The following is a 20,000-nucleotide window of genomic DNA, read 5'->3' on the forward strand; positions in this document are numbered from 1 at the left end:
ATAAACTACTGTGAAATTTGTTTATTGTTACTACTACTACTAATAATACTAGTAGTAGTAGCAGTAATAATAATAGTAATATTAATTATACAATAATAATAAAATAAATAATAATCTTAATAATCTACTGATACTGAACTTGATTTATTGGAATCATCAAGAATGTAAGCTAACTGTTCTGTCAGGATATATTTCGTATTTCATTTGCAAACTGAACATGTCTTTGACGTGAACCGATTTCTTGTAAGAGAACAACAATGAAACCAGCCGTCCATGTAATAATTAACCAGTTAAGCCCTGAACAGCTTCGTTAGCGAGCGCGTTAATCACCTGGCTGCCACGACGACGGACTGTCTCTGTCCAAACAGAGTGAAGGAATGTGGGACGCCCCACTCGTCCTCGCTCTCCCGGATCTACACACAAACACCACAGATCAACCCATCGGTCATTAACGCTCCCGGTCCACCCCGAGCCCGAAGGAGACAGAAAAAACTCATTTTGCATGAAGCGATCATTTCGGCCCTCTCCTGCAACGAACACCTTTCATTACTTTTCCAATTAAAACCTCGTCGAGATTGCAGTTCAGCCTCCGAATGCTGGATGATTACATTTTTATGCAATACGCAATAAAGCCCGCAGAACAAAGGAGCTTCCTGTTGTGTGAAAGTGCAATTAGTGACAGGAGACACGGCCAAAACAAACAGTGCTGCTCTACTGGATGGCGCTGAAGGGAGTTATATAATGTGTTACCCACCGTCATGCCGTACAGAGGAAGCTGGCCGTGAACTTTGAACTGATTGGAGGCCGTCATTCCTCGACTTGTGTACATCAGAACATCATTGAACTGCAAGCAAATTAGAGAAGAGAAAGGAATATGATAGCGTGCATCGTTTTATCTTTCCTAAAACGGCCAAGAAACACGATTTAACTCAACTGGTACTCCAGAGCTCTTCAAATATACCATAGTATTAGCCTACTATAGAGGGGGTCCAAAGACATGGCCAGTACTTAGAAAATGATCAAATTAATAATAAAATCTAAATGTTATAAAAAAAAAAAAAAAAATGTTAAATAAAAACAAAATATAAAATATATATATAAAAAAATAAAAGAACAAAATAAATACTACTACTACTACTACTAATAATAATAATAATAATAATAATAAAAATGTATTAGTTATTATTTTTAATCCAAAATGAATGGATTAAAAATGGCAAAAAACAATACATTTTTAAAATAAAACATCAATAAGGAATTAAAAAAATAATGCAATTATGTGAAAGTAAATAATCAAATAAAACACTATTAAAGTTAAAAAAAATATTAAAATGTAACAAAACAAACACGTAAATAATAAAGTTATATAAAATACATGAGCAAAAATATTAATGAGCAAAGAAAGAAAAAAAATTAACTATTACAAATAACAGAAATCAAACTAAAAGATCATAAATTATCAAATGCAGCGTTAATAAAATACAAAAATTACAAGACAAAATAAATAAAAATAAAAAAAAGTAAAAAACTAACAAAAAAATCTAATAAAATATTAATACAGTAAAATAAACCAAATAAACTGATAAATTACAAAGTAAAACAAACTATAATTTAAAAAATATTAATAAAAAAAGCAAAAACAATACAAAATGACATATTATAGAAATTAAATAAATATAATAATAAATTAGCAAACGCAACATAAATCAAAAATATAAAATACGTAAACTGGCAGTCATAGCAATTAAAACAATGCAGTACTTTTAATAAAGGATGCTGCACATTTTGAACAGATCATAACTCAAACTAACCATCTGTAACAGATGTTACACAACTAGTATAAGAGACTGAGCGGCTCTTACCAGGAAGAACATCCTCTGCTGTAGACCTTTTCCAGAGAGTTTGCTGAGACAGCCAAGCCTGATAAACTCCTGCCAAGACAGACAGAAACCCGTCACACCAGAACATTTCTAAAGAACTCGCTCAGCTTTCTGATTTCAAGCCCGTCAGAACCGACCCGTCCAGGAACGGCGAGGTTGTCGACGCCAGTGAGGTCTTTCTTGAGCTCGAGGAGCTTCTGGAAGTTCTCCATCTTGATGAGGGTGCCTTGAAGCTGCACGACCATCTCAGAGATATCCGCAAGCGCAGCTGGAACGGACCAGAAGAGTCTTGAGAAGATACACAAACTGAGAGAGAGCTCTAAAGAAGCTAAAGAGTCATGTTAAGTGCCTACTAGGTACTTACAACCCAAATAAGGGAAATATTGGGGCTTTTTTTTTACTTTTCAATAAAACGAAAACTAAGAGACTTTCGAATCGCATGAGCTGATATTTTATTCACAGAAAACACATTACACTTCTATCAACTAAATGAGCATCCCAACTATTTTGAGGCAAATTCAAAATTGAGCAATGGCTATAAATGAAAACAAGCGCTAAATATATATATTTAAAATAAATAGATGAGTCTATAGTGAAAATACGGTCATTTAATAAACTGCTATCATTTACCACTAGTCTTGCACAGATATACAAGCTCTTCGGTCACTTTTGAGCGCGATGCTAACGGTCTAATCGGATTCAATGATCTATGCTAAGCTACGGCTAAAAGTGCTAGGGCCAGCCCCCGGAGATCGTCTGAACGGGTTCAAAAACTGTAAAACTCAACTCTAGGGGAGTTAGAAAGTGAGCCTATTTTCCAAAAAAGTGTTAATTTAAGGCGCCCTTGTTACGCATCACATATAATTGTCAGCGAAGGCTAAAGCGTCCGTACCTCGCGAGTCTCTGAAGTCGTCGTGTGTCGGTGGGTAGTGTTTGCACAGGCGCTCCAGGATCTGCTTGTAGTGCATGAGACGGTGCAGCGGGCGCAGGAAGAAGATGTTGAGGGGCAGGTAACACACCTTCTGCAGCTCGAAGTCTCGACACAGACCCTCCAGCCTCCGGGACGAGCGACACGCGCGCTCCAGCTCCAGCAGAGCCTCCGAATGCTTCTGAAGGTGAGCCGTGAGCAGCTGAGAAAACCACACATCACAACACGCCATCACGAAATGAGAATGACGGAGCATTTCCACTATTTTGAGGGAAATTCACTGCAAGTAGCTTGAGTAACGAAATCAGATCGGTCAGTAAATATCAGAAAAATTTTTTTAGTATCTATTTAGTATTTCTCAAAACTGATAAAAACTGAAATGCTAAATTAAAATAGGATGCAAACCGACAGTATTAAAATATTTTTATATATGCAAAAATGTAAAAGAAAGCCCAAGCTAGATGAGAAAAAGTAATGTAGTGCAAATACTATTTTTTTAGGGAGTAACATTATTTTAATGCACTACTATTAAAAGTAAATTTCCTAAACACTGAGTATTCTTTCAAAACACCATGATATCTGAACAGCGTGGTACAGTGCATTGCAAAAGTCTCTGATATCGTGTTTTTTGGTGATATACTATGAAGTTTTTCTTGGGTTTGTGTCTTATTTTCAGTATTATTTTTATTTTTAGGTTTTTAAACATTAAACATGTTCTGACCTTCAAACCCTGGATATTTGCCAGCATTACGTCTCCAACGCGCTGATAGTCTCCTTTGATGTGTGCGTTGGATCTACCTTCCCTGGGAACAACAAACAAAATGAAGATTATTATCGTTATAATAATTCTTATTAGAATATATATTATATTTACTGTACTCATTACATTAAATTGTGTTTTATATATATATATATATATATATATATATACACAAATTTAATACATTTATAGAATTTTGATTATATTTAAAATATGTAATAATTTAATATGAACATTTGCTTTTCCTAATTGATGATAGAATTAATTGTTATTAGTGATAAATAAATGTCTTAGATATCACTAATTTTAAGCTGTATATTGCGCATTTTAACAAACTGTGGCAATTTCAGAGCATCTAAAAATGTCATCAGTCAAAAATGTGCCAAAATACTACAAATCCCTAATACTAATGAACCGTATACCTGGCAAAATACTTGACCTAACATACATAAAACAATAATAAAACGGCAGCAAGTTGGAATTAGTCACCAGCATCATTAAATAAAATCTCACAGCAACAAAATGCAGGTGTGGCGCTTCTTAAAAAGTTTGGATTTGAACAAAAATCTCATGCATCTTTAGAAAACTTGAAATATAGTGCACAAGCCATAATCATTTTTTTAGATGTTTTTCCCTCTTTGCTTCCACTGACCGCGCATCTTGCACATTCTGCCAAACATCTCCGTTCTGCTTGACGGAAGAAAGTCAGTCATTGGCGCTTCGCCTTCATGAGAGTAAATGAGTTTGAACTTTGTGTTGAACTGAAGCTCTCCTGTTTTCCAGCAGATGTCTCTGTCGCACATCGATGCACACAGACTTTCTGAGCTCCTGAGCATCAATGGAGTGTGCGTTGAGCCACCATACACTAAAACCTCCATTTATCATCCTGTCCTTTAACACAGGTCCAAGCCTCTCCCCCCAGAGCAGCACTAAACATTAGAGCCGCGCAGAGCTCCATCACTTACTGTCTGAACACATTATACTGGAGCAGAACATGTGCAGAGTCTAAACACCATCTCTAAAGACCTGCGCTCTAAAAAAGACCAGCTGTGGCTTATGGCACAATATGGATATACAAAAAATGGATTGCATAGATATGGGATGCATATAAGACAATAATTAGAAGTATTAAAGAAATTATTTTAATTTCTATAAAAATTTCTGTATATATAAAATGTTAAATATTTACTGCATCATGCTTTATTTCATTAATCAAATAAAAAAACAATAATAATTTTCCAAAATAAAATATATAATTTAAATAAGTATTAATAATATTATGTGAATATTATCATGTGAATAATTACAATTATATACATATTTTAAAAATATTTTAGAATAAATTAATATTTTATTAAAACAAATATTAGTGCAATCCACATCCAAAACAAAAGTCATGAGTGTGTGTTCTGTGTATATTTGATGTGCATATATATATACACACACACACAGCATATGTTAGAAATGTATTTACATCATTTATATAATGTATAAATACATTTAATGTATAAATGTAGCAGTTTTCCAAAACTATAACATGCATGGGTGTGTATTTACATATACATAACAAATACACACTGCACACACACATCGTTTGATGGCGATAATAAATATAGGTAATATTTTATTAATTAAATAATACACTGATGTGTAGCAAAAGATAATTTGTGAGGCCTTTCAACTAAAAGAGGCTTGCTACTTATGCATGTTAAACCAGTTAAACTACTTATGCAGCCTGAAGGCGAACAACAGATAACCAGCATTAAACCATGCAGTATTATGAACACAAAGGGCATTCTGTGCAACTCAAGAAGTGTTTAATTTTCACTAAAACTTTCTGCATGCGTAATGCATTTTTTGATTTTGCATTTCATGCACTTTTATGTAACAACAGGTATCTCAGTCACGTGAGGTGAATTTCGTGTCACGTTACAGCTAACTAGATCTGATGCAACGCAACTGTTATTTGACTAGCAAATGAAAAGGCATCAAACGGCGTATTAATATACTGAATGACAGGTTGAGGCGCGTGTCTGTTACGGTTGCAGCGGTTTGTACACATTCCAACATTACAAACACTATGAGATATACACACACCATTGAGCCAGGCGCTGCTCCACGTCCTTCAGGAACGTCTCGTGGAATTTATACACCGGTTCAAAATTGGCAAATATGAGATTCCTCAAGGAGTCCGGCATGGCCTCGTCCTTCCCTACAGACTTCTGGAAGGACTGAAAACATACAGGGAAAGAAGAAAAACAAAGACATTTTCATAGCGTCCATGCTCTGCATGAGTTATACACGAGGCTTTGAATACTTCTAGCTCATTAAACACTTCTTTCAAACCAGTTTTTCACGATACGTGCCTTTAAACGGTCTGCGGTAAATGGAGGAACACATCAATGGTTTTCCATCAACGCATCAAACATGAAATCACACACTGTAAAACCATTTGACTTCATACAGATCTGAACATGAAGAGATCGGCAGTGCGATGACTATCTCAAACCGACTGTGTGACGTGATGAGCGAAGAATCCACGAATAAAGATTCTTTGTCTCTTCGAGTCCTGGGTACTACAAAACATCCACTGTGATTTTACACTGACCAAAAAAAATACTCTGCATAGATAGGGCTATATAACAGGAAGCCATCTTGCAACATGCTTGCGAATGGTTGCAATTATGCAAAACACCCTAGCAACCACCCAAAATGCATTAGCAACCGTGCAAAAAATCTAGAAACCGACCAGAAATTCTAACAACCACCTAGCAACCAACCAAAAACCCTAACAACCACTCGCCAGTTTGATAATTAACTCTTGAAACAGCTTATTAACTCCCTAGCAACCACCCAAAAACCTTAACAACGAATGGCCAACTTGTCGACAATTAACAAACGCCCTCAGAACTGCATATGAACAGTCGAGCATCCAACCAAAAATCATAACAACCAAAAAAACAACAACGTAACAGCTACCTAGCAACCAGCGAGCTATTTGTTTGTGTGCTATTTTTCTCCAGAAGAATAAAAATGTACGGGCCGATTAAAAGAGCATGTCTTTGTACTGAACTGAAGTCGCGGTTATCTCGCGTTGCGGAGTATTTTGGTGTTGTTTTCTACTGCAAATCATTGGCCAGGGCTAGTGCTGCCACCTCGTGGAAAAATGGATTAGTGCAAAACATGTGTGACCTACGTATGCAAAAATCATGTGTGCAGTCCATGCATACTTTTCTGGTGAAAAAATTGGCATTGCTCATACCGTACGCAGACCCTTGTATACTCGTAAACTATACTTTGGCCTTAATGGTGCTTCTTCGCTCACTAGCAGTGCATATGGCTGTGAGGAGATCTCTATGGTGTTTAAAGTGTTGAACAGAAGCAGCTGTAATAACGCGAGCAGTCAGCCGGGTGCGGCAGTCTGGGATCCAAACAGCAGCTTCAGATCCAGGAGCCAAAAGGAAATATTTATGAGACGTATAAACGTGTCGCCCTGCTGCTTCTTTCCGCTACCTTGTAAGACATCAAAGAGATGCATTACAAAGCAGACGATAGAGGAGGCGCGCGGCAAAGGAACAATAGCTTGGCTACGCCTTATCTTAAACACTCCAGAAAATAGACATTAACATCAAAAACGTCCAAAAAAGTGACTTTGTAGAAAACAATACAATTTTGGTTAAAAAAACACTGCAATATTTAAGGATTTGATTGCATGAGGAATTACAGGAAACTCCCTAGCAATGATCCAGAACGCCGTTTAATACCCTAGAAACCAACCAAACAAAAAAAGCAACCAAAAAAACACACCTTGCAACTTTTTCAGAACAACAGAGAAACTGCTACACCAAAAAAATCTTAGAAACCAAACCTTGGAGACCACCTGGCAACTTATGGTTTTGGTAGCAACCCCCTGGCAACAACTGTCAAGAACAAGACAAGAAAGCCCTAGAAAGTATCTAGGGTTAAATCACCCTAGAAACATCTAAGAACGCCCTACACAACACCCCAAACACCTTCACAACAGCCTGACCACGCCCTGACAATCACCAGAAAACATTACTAACTGCCTAGCAACATGCTGGAAACTACCCAGAACACCCTAGAAATGTTAAAACCGCTAGAAAGTCTAGCAACCATCAACACTGCTTAGCAATGCCCTAAAAGTACCCAAAACCCCCTTACAACAGCTTGTTAAAAGAATTGTTCACCCCAAATAGTTTTTTATAAATAATAAATGAGAATTGACTTAGAGTTTCGGCTTAGTGGGTGACCTATGATTTGACGTATGATGCAACTTACGTCACACATCGAGTCTGAAGTCCTATAACTAATTAGAAACCATTAAGAACACCTTGGCAACCATCTAGTAATGTTACTCATGCCCAAACATCTTTGCGTAACAATGCCCTAACCAGTACCGCAAACTATTAGCAACCATAAAGAACACTTAGCAACACCCTAGAAACCACTCAAAACAACCTAGCAACAGCCTATTGACGCCCTAGAACCCGCAAAATAACCTCAAAAACGTTCTTTATCAATTGCGTAGCGATTGTTTGGGGCAAAAAAACCCCAAACAGATCACCATAGCAACAGCCCAGTAACAAGCTTCCAAACAAGTTTTAGAAAATATCGAGAATGTTTTCTTCAGTAAGTATTTCAAACTTAAAATTTTAATAACAGTCATAGCTGGGATGTTCCAGATAATGCATTAGACTGGAAACCCAAAGGCTCTATGAGACTGATCGAGTATTTGGAGTCTTACCACAGTAATGACCTCCAGATCCTTCAGATACGTTCTCTCTGTGGTCAGGAGCTCTTTGGCGATGAAGTAAGCTTTATCAGTCGGGAACCTCTGTGAGTGGAAGAAAGGTAAAAAACCTAATCAAATAAATTGCATCACATTTAATTTAATGCAATTTTAAATTAAAGATGAATCACATCCAAAAGATTCTTTGTATATTTATACACACACGTACGTATAGAGTATGCATATGATTTATTATGCATATGATTGCGCATGCATATATTTAAGAAAAATATGTTATGTTTTATGTTAATAATAAATTCACAAACAAATAACAGGAGATATTTTAGAGATACTTTTGGAGCAATTGAAGCATTTAAAATCAATGAATTAAAATATTTACATTAAGTTTTTTTGATGATAAAAATGGGTAAAAAACCAAATGGCAATAACTGAATGTCGAAAATCAACATCTATGACAAACGTGATCCTCACACACACACACACACACACTCAGACGTGTCAGTGAAGTAAAACTCTCACTGTTCACTGAGCTGCTTCACTCCACCGCTACATAATCTGCCCTAAATAGACTGGAATTTAGGTTGAGTTTATCTAGGTCTCCTATTCTGAGACGCCCACAGAGACACTTGACCAAAACGCAGTGGCACTTTTGATGATAAAACTCTTAACGCAGCCCTTCCACTTCTCACAGTAACCTTAATTTGTCTTGAGTGTCTTCAATTCAAGTACAATGTAATCTAAAGAGAAAAAATTTGCTGAGGGTCCTTGAAATCTACTGCTGAGGAGACGACTGTGGTGTTCTTGAGTTACAAAAACAATTACAGGCTCGGAATGTAACTTTATCAGCAACAAAAGAGCTAAATAATCATAAACATTTTCAATAAATGCAGAGTACAATAAAGCTATTTAATTTCAGCTATTTGTACACATGATAATGGAAGTATTTATCTATTTGTTTGTTTATCCTTCTTATATATATATATATATATATATATATATATATATATATATATATATATATATATATATATATACACACACACACACACATACATACATACATACATATATAATACACAAATACAAAAAATATATGCATGTAATTTTTAAATAAATAAAAATTATATACTTTGATAAAAGGCAACAATTTTTATTATATATTCTAATAAACAAACAATTACGTACACATAAAAAAAAAAAAAAAAATTAATACAACTGAATGCAAGCTGAATGTAAGGGTGAGTAAATGATGAAAAAAAAAAAAAAAAAAAAAAAGTATTTCTGGGTGAACAAGGCCAGTTTTTACAAGAACGTTCTGCCAATCTCAAACATTGTTCCCTCTCCAAAAGACAAACCTTCCTCCGAACCTCATCCTCGTCGTCTGTGCGGACGAAGCCGGCGTCCGTCAGTAAGGGGCTTGTGAGAGGCGAAGGCTGCCGTCCGTCTGGACTCTGGCCAAGGCTGAGACTCTGTTTCTGGCCGTTCACCATCACCTGGCCTGCAGACGGAGACTCGCTGCTCTGAGGGCTCCTGGAAACCGGACCTAAAGGAGAACAGGCAGGTCACGCTAAAGCCTTGAAGTAATGCGGAGTGGGTTATCAAATATCAGTGGGCTAGCGAGACCTACTGTACAGTTACAGGGTACATTTAGTCAAACTACCCTACTGAAAAAGCAGCTAGCATTTTAGATGCCCACTAGCAAGAGTTTTAACAAAAAACGGCATGATTTACCAGTAAGACCAGCACCAATCTAGCATGCAAATCCATGCCAGTCTTTTCTGCAGGGTAGTTTTGACATTTTTATCCTTAACACTACTAGTAAAGATTCTAAATTGCCAAGGGGGGGGTAAAGCTGCATGACACACATTGTGTTTGGAAATGGACTACGGATGACAGCACCACATCGGGATCCAGACACGAGTGAGTCACACCATCCCAGTCTGGGATTTCCGCCTGAGGACACTGCCGGGACACGTGACACATTCCCTGGATGATGGGGAAATCTTCAGACTACTATACATTCACTACACAAGTACATTCACATACTTGCCCGACAACGTTTTGTGTCCCATGCCTTGGCACGAATGGGATGCGACATGCGAACCGGGACATTTCAGTGTCCACATGACGCTGGACGAGCCGCAAATCTGGTGACAAAGGCCTCAACACGCACACATGCAAACATGCAGGACAAACGACTAAACGACTACGGCTACTCTACCACCAAACATGGCGCTAACATCTACGGGCATCGGAGTAAACGTCTGGAGTCCCGCTTCACAAGTACCATGTTTTATTGCTACCAATACACATTCATTTACAATGTTAAAGTGTTCCAGAATGAAAAAGAGTACTGAAAGGGGCTTGGAGTAGTTAAAAAAAAAAACAGACATCAATCGTACAGAACCTGCGAACAGGCATAGAGAAAGTTAACAACCTTGAGACTTCAAAAAGTCATTTTGTAAGTGCTAAAGGTTTGCAAGGAAGGAAGAGTTAATAAGAAAGCGTACAGTACACGTAGGCTCATAGGTGTAATCTTTCCATCGCTTGTCTGGTAATTTAGTCTAGTACAGTCTACGTCAGACGGTTTGTAAACACATACACTTATGGTTAATCGCTTTGCATATGTGCCACAGTGATTGCACTGTTAATTATGAGTATTTTAAGAAAGTACAGTTACAATATATTACACAAATATATCTGGAACATTTTGTATACCTCAGCAACGTACATTTCATACTGAAAAAAGGAAGAAAAAAAAAAAAAAAATCACAGGTTGAAAAAAAGTGAATCAGTGCTACAGTATTCCTGCGATAATGAAACCTACAAGTAAAATAACATTTTAGTGTAATTTACAAAAAGCTAGGAACTACTTTGGTCACTGGCAAAGATAAATTACAGGACGATGGGTGGGTGAGGATTATATACACATTCATATCAGCAATGGCATAAACTGAACTTTCCAATAAATATTCCCAAATTTTGAGTATCGGACCCAAAAACTGCAGTGGTCTTGCGAATGGCTTTGCCAACACTTTCCAAAACCTTTCACTGACATAAGATTGCCATGCAAAAATAAAGAATATTTCTCTAAATAAATAGGTGTGCTTTTGGAAAACAAATGTGTTTATTGATAATGAATAATATATGCAGGCCTGATGCATTGGACGCAAAAAAGAGTGCAAAAAGTGCAAGAACTTCTGGATAAAAGGTAAGACTGAACATAAGCACATTTCAGGACCGCACTTGAAAACCTTCCTAATCTTTTTAGACTTCACATTCTGAGCCTCAAAGTTTCTTACTCACAGTTTGTCCAATTCTCACCTACATCCATCTCCACTTCAAAAGACCACTGCATTTTAACGGTCCCCTGTCAATGTAAAGTCTTTTACACGTATGAAAAGGAGAGGGCAGCAAAATGCCAAGACAAGGACAGGTTGACATGCTTCCAAGAGAAAGGGAAAAAAGACAAGGTGAAGCATTCCAGAGATACATGCTGCTAAAACAGTGCTGAAATCGGGCAGGAGAGGTCTTATAAGCAATGCAACCTGAGCACAGGTTAATATACTTACAAATCAAGTGTACATCAAGCATTGCAAACGCACCACAAACAAATGACATTGATGAGGCGTGCCAGAGACACAGCAGTTTGTTTAGGAAAAAGAAATTAAGCAGCAAAGCAAAACAAAATATAATGAAATCTTCATAGTGTTGTATTTTTACAGGAGTGACACATGCTGAAAAATGGCCAAGCAAACATGACAATGCCACCAGATCATGCCACACCCCAAGTAGAAACATAAACGATAAAGAACTTGGAATTTCAACCAGTTCGGAAAAAACAACAATAACAAAGATGCCTGAAGCCATCTTGATTGAGTGAAAATCTTTAAATGTGCATGATAAAAACGAACAATTTACTGTGTCTTATCTCAAGTTATGACTACACAGCCTCTTAATTTATCTAATTTACAGCACATCCAACCATTATTATGCTTTTACGACAACTTAGTTCAAGTTTATACAAAGGTCCTCCATCAGAATCTTGAAGAACTAGCTTAGCCTAGCTGTGACAAATCGTCAATGCTATACAGCAGTGACACTCTCAAAACATTCATATCTTTGACATTTGTTGTCATATCGCCACTATTTTAGCAATAGCACATTGCTGGTGGATAAAGACATTAGCTGACATTAGCTTCTGTAAGCTATGACTAACAGAAAGGTATTTCTGGTTGAGTAAAGGCATGATATCTTTATGTGTGTTTGTAATTCTTTGTTTCTACACAAATGATAAAGAAATATTTCACACTTTTGGCAATGTGAGTAGTCAATTGGTTAGCAGTAATATGGGTAACCTTATTTAGCAATCGTAAATAGATTTTAGTCTCTACATTTATAGACATGGCACTTTGCAGAAGGACCTTCAATTCCTCTTCAATTCAAATATGAAGTTAATCCTCTAAGAGTAACAGATACGAATTGTACTTGCATTTGTAGTATTAAAATATTTATTTCAGGCAGAACAGTCTTCCAAAACTTCCAAACATTGCAAAATTACCATAAATGCTAATCTTGTTAATCCTTGCTCAACTAGTGCCACCAAATGTCATTTCCAAACACTGCCCATATTTGCAGTTAATCGTGCCCCAAAGCACAAATGGTTAATGCTATCCCAGGCCATGCCATTTCCATTTGGTGCCACTAATGGCACAGAAACTACACAATGCACCTTTAAGTTCCTTGACTGGGTCTCCAAGTTGTAAAATGGATGTACAGTCAACAAAAAACCAAGAGCTCTTCATATTCTCTAGCAGTTAAAGAATTGCGTCCCATCTTCATTATTGATGGGATAACTGTAGCCATTGTCTCCCCCTTGACCCTCGTCCTCCAGTTGGAGACTGCCAAATGAGAACTTGCTTCGGGGCATAGGGGAAGAATGGGCCGCCCCGGGGTTTCCAAAGACTAGGGGCTGACTGTAAGAGTTACTGCCTACATCTGACTCAGTATCACTAGACTCCGTTCCACTACTCGTGGAACCATCAATCATATGGACTGGGCTACTATGGTCATTAGCACTCAGTCTGCTTCCATAGAGTCTCTGGACATTGCTGGATCGAGCATGGCTAGCCACTCCTTGGCCATTAGCAGCCACACGGCGTTCAAGGGCAGCCATACGTTCAGCCCTCGAGACAGCTGATCGAGGTTCATTGGCCGGGGTTGAACTTAACTGGCTCAAAATCATGGGATCAGTGTCGGAACGGTTGCGCATGCCGTTTTGGAGTTTGTGCAAATGTGGGGATCGATTAACAATTGGGGAGTAGCTCCCATAATGTTGAGGCTCACTGCCAGATCGGCCATTAGTAAGGTAATGACTACCGTCATCCCAACGGCGATGACCGCTATAGCCGATCTGCTCTGGATGGTTCAGGGAGCTGGCTTTGTGAAAACTGCTCAACACTGGACTGCAGTTTGCACTCCGGGAACCAACTAGATGACCTGAAGGTGCCACCAGACCACGTCTGTCCATACCCTGAAACAATTCATCCACCAAGGTACTACTCAGGGGCAAAGCACGTGGTGATCCGTTACCACAAAACGACCCATTAGACAATTGACTACCATTGAAAGTATCTGAACTCTGACCCAACCGATGGCTGGTCAAATGAGACTCCCGGAATCTGGACTTGTTTGCGCCTTGTCCTTTGTGCTGACCATTTCCATAACCATTACTCTTGCCTGCTCTACGGCCGTTTGGCTCAACCTCATCATTGTCATATGTGTGGGAGTGAGACCTAGTGACACGGCCTTTGACCACATCATATTCACTATCTATGTCACTGCAGTCAATGTAAGGTATCGAGGAGCTGCTACCCTTGGCAGCATGGGATGCTAGACCTGTGCTCAGATGCTCGGCCTGCTGCTTGGACGGGGATGGCTTTAATCGAGCATCCGCCTCATCATGGGTCCCATTTCGGCATCCATTGGTCTGTGAGGTTAGACTCCCAGTGTAACGCTGGAGAGTTGGGTTTTCAACAGTCACTTGGGTGCGCCCAACAGGGGAGTCCGCCTTGTGTACTGAAGCACTGGCATTCCTCTGCAAAATGTAGAATGCAAGAGATTGGGGAAGGAAGATGATTAGAGGCAGAAATTGATCACTTTTAAAGGAACATTCCACTTTTTTTGAAAATAGACATATTTACCAACTCCAGGAGTTAAACAGTTAAGTTTTACCATTTTTGAATGCATTTAGTTAAACTCTAGATCTGTTGGTAGCACTTTTAGTGCAGCTTAGAATACTTCATTGAATTATGCCATTAGCATCCCTCACACAAAAATTACCAAAGAGTTTAGATATTTTTATATACCGATATGGCTAGGAACTATACTCTCATTCCGGCATAATTAAGTAACTCACAACTCACATCTCTCACAAATGAAAGGTACCATTTTAGCCATTTGTGTGCCATATCAGCCACATCAGTCTAGAAAATTGCAACTTTTCATTTTCCATCAGTCTTAGTACAAGTAGTAACTACAGAAGATTCAAGTTTTAAGAGAGATGCTAACTGTCTAATCAGACTCAATGTTCTATGCTCTAAACGTGCTACAGCCAGAAATGAAAATCTGTTCAATTTATCTTGAAATAAAAAACTCAACTGTTTAACTCTTGGGGAGTTGGAAAATTAGCTTATTTTTAAAAGAAAAGAGGAGTGTTCTTTTGGCACTATAAAGTTTTACAGAGTTATACAGAGGTGGAGCAAGTTATCATATTATAGTGGCAAATTTGTCAAGTCTTTTTTCTTTGAACAAAATGTGCACCGGTGATTCATTCAAGATAAGACCAAAAATGTGTATTTAGAAAGTAATTGGGGTTGATTCTGATGTTGACTTTAAGCTTGCATAATATGGGATTTTTTAATGCATTCTTGCTGTGTTTGTACAGTACACTAAGATACATTACACTTACCTCTCCTTGACCCTCAGCACACAGCCTGGGTGGGAATGGAGAAAGGCCGCTGTTGGACTGGATTTTACTGTGTTTTCTGAGGATGGACGATTGAAAATGATTAGCAAGAAGTTTTTTACTAGGTTAAAAATGTGACATATTTTCACTCTAGATGTTGGTGGATTGGGTAATGGTGTGATAATGAAAAGGCCTTGACGACTGCTAACAAGAAAACAAGATTTTTGTTTCATCTAGTGCTTAAAAACTTTAAGCTGAATGAGGTTAGAGTGAAGTGGTAAAGTTAAGTGTGAGTGGTTTTATTTCGAGGTGGCTTCTATTGTATTTGCTTTGTTATTTCTAGGGTCATTTCTAGGACATTGCTTTTGTTATTTCTAGGATTTTTAGTGGTTCTAGTACACTCTGGTGTATTACTTGGGCTAAGTGGTTTTGGGATGCTTTCTAAGGCATTTCTACGTCATTTCTATGGTGCTTCTAGGGGACGTTGCTTAGTTTATAAAATGTTTTTAGTGGTTTCTACATCATTACTGTGTCCTTTCTAGTATGTTTTGGGTGGCATGCTGCTAGATGGTTTCTATGGACTTCTGGATAGTTTTGTCTGTTTTTGGTCATTTTTAGTGTGTTGCTAGGTGGTTTCTAGGTTACTTTTGGTGATTTCTAAGGCATTCCTGGATGGTTTCTATGGTATTTTAGGTCATTTCTAAGCCATTGTTACGCATTTTCTATGGTGCTTTGAGTGGTTTCTAGGGTGTTGCTAGGTGCTTTCTAGGATATTTTGGGTGGTCTGATAGGTAGTTCCTAGGGACATCTGGATAGTGTCGTGGTCATTGCTAGGTGAAGTAAAAATGTATAACGAAGATTGGAATGGAATATGGAAAGTCATTTGGATAAAAGAGCCAAGAAGTGGCATGCACATGAGACTTGGTGTTTATGAATGCAAAATTTGCCTTCTCAAAGGTTCTTGGGAAATAGATAACTGGTCTGTTGACTGTTTTGGACAGAAATTAAATGCAGCAGAAAGGTAGTGACATTTAGACAAAGGTCAACAGAGAAAACTCACCTTTCAAAAGGGACCTTTTTGAATTCAGAGTCCTTTACATAATCAATCACCTGCCTTTGTGTGCGGCCGCTAATGAAGAAAAACATGACATATGAGAGAGTGATTCAGAACCAAAGAGAGAAGCAAAAAACATACACATCAAAACATTAACCATCTGGTAAGAACTGAGACCTACTTGCACTGTGATTACTTAGCAATTAAATGCATGCAGAATACATGCTGAGCTAGAGAAAGAAGTTAGTGAGGTAAATGTTTCACTTAGTGGTAAATTCAATTTCTGGTGATGGTAGAGACACCATTTAATTTGATTTAAAACGACTTTAAGTGCACATGCTATTACCTGAACCTGAAAGAAGAACCCCTGGTGAATAAAACCGGTTTGGGCTTGGGTTTGGGTTCTTCGAACAGGCGGAAAAAGGCATGATACTCCACGCATATTTTCCAAAACACTTTGCAGCAGTCCCTGCTTCCCATCATAAACTCCAGAGTATCCTGACAGTTACTCTGCTACGAGAGCAGAAACAGAACATTACAGGGGGTTTTTAATGTTCCCTAAACTACGGGGGAAAATTCTGTAGCGTTCACATACTGTTATAAAACAACCAAGTGAGCACTTACATTTAAGTCAGGTCGTAGTTTTATGAGAAAGCGCTTCCTTTTGAAGCTCAGCTTGCGGACTTTAGACCAGTTGAAAGCATTTATTTTGGTGTGTCCCTTTAGAAGTCAAGCATAAAAGTGCATTTAGGAACAATTTAGGATGATAAAAACCACAACATATTCCATTTAAGTACAAGAAAGCTTCATTCATTCTTCATTTAGAAAAATACTCGTAACTTACCTGAAAGACCAGCACACCAGAATGGGCCACGGCGAGGCTTAGCTTCGTACCCTCGCGATCTTTTGCGGGGTGAAGACGCACTCCATACATCTCAAGTCTTCTTGCGATCTCCAAAAGCTGGTAGTCCGATTCAGCTGGTGTCTGCCCGCTGTGGAAGGGTTAAATCATATAAAATTAAGTCAAGTAATAAGCTTAATAATCAACCTTAAAAGACATACCGGGATCAGCATACAGGATCTGAACTTTTATAATTGCTCATAATTGCTGATGAAATTTATTCACTGATAAAATCAAAGTTTACTGCCACTTTCTAAATTAAAAAAAATGGTCTGAACTTTAAATGTCAAAGCAATCTAGTGTACCAATTCCCTGAACAGTATGTTTAATTAGCAAAGTTATAAAAACAGGATATTTGGCTAAATATAAATGGCAATAAACAGTATACTGATCGTTTAATGCTTAGAAACATCTGATGTTATGCTTTCGGCTGGACTATATAGCATATAAAACCAAATAACAGGTTTGATTTGACTTTGAGCCATGACGTTACACTCACCCGTGTTTCCGATGGTATTCAATGATCTTGTCCATCAGTGTGTCCTGCTCGGGAATGTATTTATTGTTGAGTAGATGTTGTTTGCACTGCACCTCGTCAAAGTCTCCAATCTCAGCTGCAACCATAGAAACAGACACATTTTCATGCATCTATTATATCAAATGTAAGAGTGTGCGATAGAAACTTATCTGACATACATAAAAGTGTGGAATGTACTGTAGATTAAGTAAACTGATTTTGCATAACGTTTTTACTTTTACCATGCTGTTCACAATACAAACATGTGACCCTGGACCACAAAATGAGACTGTTGCTGGGGTATATTAATAGCAGTAGCCAAAACATTAACATCATTGATTTTTCTTTTGTCAAAAATAATTAGGATATTAAGTAAAGCTCATGTTCCATGAAGATTTCCTACTGTAAATATATCAAAACTTGCTAAATGGCTTAATTTGGACAACTTTAAAGGTGATTTCCAAATAGTTCTATCCTAACAAACCATATATCAATGAAAAACCTATTTATTGAGATGTATAAAAAAATTGGTCTGCACCAACGGTCAGTCTCTCGATTTTATTACGGATGCTGCACTAGTCCTCAGCATCCTCAGCAGCGGTTTCCATAGCAACTAACCGGTCTGTGATGTAGTGATGTGGAAGCAAAGCGTGTTTGACATTATCTGAACATGGTTGTGCACGAGCGACAACATGAAGTATAATCCGATCCGTCGCTCGATGACAGCGCTGTCATTCAAACAATCCCTCAGGAATTCCGCCGAAGCGTACAGCTCGACAAATACTAGTTTACAAGAGTAATGCACTTTTCTGACGGAGATTTAACACAAACCATAATTCTGTTTGTTCAACTCCTTAATTATCCTTAAACACAATTCTTGATCTATTTTCAGCTCCTCGATGTCTGAATGTTTCTGCCTGCGTATGAATCGTGCCAAAATCATCAAACCAATGAATTGAATCTAACAATGAAACTATAATGCATCTATAACAGAATTTAATGAATGATTATGCAAAGCCTTACGCATTTATTTCTTACTCAAATACAATGCCTGATCTATTTTTACTTAAGTATTAAGCCCAAACCAAAGCTTTCTAATCTACTTGCGCCAATTTGAAAAACGCATCTCATTTCATTAAGGATCATAACCGAATCCAATCCATGTCAGGATGATTATTCACGCTTCTGGCGTCTTACATTGCACTATATGAGACACCAGCAGGGCGGCGCTGCTTTCGTTGCAGGTCAAACGTCCACAGGCCAGGTCGTGCTTGATCTGCAAGGCGAAAAGATACCTGCCGGGGGAAATAATTAGAGCAATTTACAAGAGAGACTGAATCAGAATGACAAGCAGTAAATCGATAGAAAGGTTTCATTACAGTGACAGGCGCTTATTAGTTGAATGTGTGCAGCGACTGTACAACTGCTTTTAATAGTCTGACGCCAACGACGCATGCAAAAGTCCATTTTAACCACTTCTGATCAATATTTTCATGCAGCGGAGCAGAGGGTAGATGCTTAGAAGTGCTTGAAGGTTGTTCTGGCTTTAACGTGACGCTAAGTGCAGTCGTGAACTATAAAGAGACGCTCTGATTGAGTTTGGCAGCATCTCTCTCTCAGTACGTCCATCTGTTATTGCCCTGCTGCCAAGCACAATAAAATCATTATTCAGTTGATTATGCGATCAAACAGGGCTCACAGCTTAACAATAGGGGTCTTTCTTCTTTTTCTTTTACCGTCGGCCCATAGTCTGTACGTTTACTTGCACATCTTCTAGATATCTTTAGCAAACCAATCGCAAAACATGATACCAGTTATTTGTGTCAAATGAAACGTGACAGTATATACTTTCCAAGAATGTATTTTATTTACAAAATAAGCATACTGAAAGAATTGAATGCAAGCAGCATCTGTGTTTTAGATTCTGCGCTTATATATAAAATATTACAAACGATACATAAGTTACTATAAGTTTTAAATAGTCACCTTTCAGTTCCAGATTCAAAACCAAACTCAAATGAGATAAATCACCATCAAATGTGAAGAATTTAATTCACTGGATTATAAAAAAATTATATATGCATAGACTTTTACAATCTATTTTTTATGGCCCTTCCAGCCAAAATAATTATCTAATAATTTATACCGTGACTGGTGCAGAAAATACCATGAAATATGATTTTAGCCGAACTGCCTACTCTTTCACCTGCTTAGACATCTCT

General features: G+C 37.9%; 1 protein-coding gene across 2 annotated transcripts in view; it reads right to left on the reverse strand.

Moving 5' to 3' along the window:
* Positions 1-20,000, reverse strand: part of farp1 (FERM, RhoGEF (ARHGEF) and pleckstrin domain protein 1 (chondrocyte-derived)) — a 65,690-nt gene that overhangs the window by 7,994 nt on the left and 37,696 nt on the right. The window contains exons 6-22 of one of the 2 annotated variants that reach the window (XM_043235714.1): positions 18,976-19,073; positions 17,761-17,875; positions 17,205-17,352; positions 16,985-17,080; positions 16,707-16,870; positions 16,367-16,435; positions 15,310-15,385; positions 13,169-14,436; positions 9,695-9,869; positions 8,334-8,423; positions 5,666-5,799; positions 3,530-3,611; positions 2,773-3,010; positions 2,018-2,148; positions 1,863-1,931; positions 755-844; positions 331-413 (exon numbers count right to left, since the gene is read on the reverse strand). In XM_043235714.1, the coding sequence (XP_043091649.1) occupies positions 331-413; positions 755-844; positions 1,863-1,931; positions 2,018-2,148; positions 2,773-3,010; positions 3,530-3,611; positions 5,666-5,799; positions 8,334-8,423; positions 9,695-9,869; positions 13,169-14,436; positions 15,310-15,385; positions 16,367-16,435; positions 16,707-16,870; positions 16,985-17,080; positions 17,205-17,352; positions 17,761-17,875; positions 18,976-19,073 (3,126 nt within the window). Of the gene's footprint in view, positions 1-330; positions 414-754; positions 845-1,862; positions 1,932-2,017; positions 2,149-2,772; positions 3,011-3,529; positions 3,612-5,665; positions 5,800-8,333; positions 8,424-9,694; positions 9,883-13,168; positions 14,437-15,309; positions 15,386-16,366; positions 16,436-16,706; positions 16,874-16,984; positions 17,081-17,204; positions 17,353-17,760; positions 17,876-18,975; positions 19,074-20,000 lie in introns of both variants that reach the window. The other variant, XM_043235704.1, reaches the window with a different exon arrangement.

Source organism: Puntigrus tetrazona, chromosome 1 (assembly GCF_018831695.1).
Source record: "Puntigrus tetrazona isolate hp1 chromosome 1, ASM1883169v1, whole genome shotgun sequence".
NCBI classification, from domain to species: domain Eukaryota; kingdom Metazoa; phylum Chordata; class Actinopteri; order Cypriniformes; family Cyprinidae; genus Puntigrus; species Puntigrus tetrazona.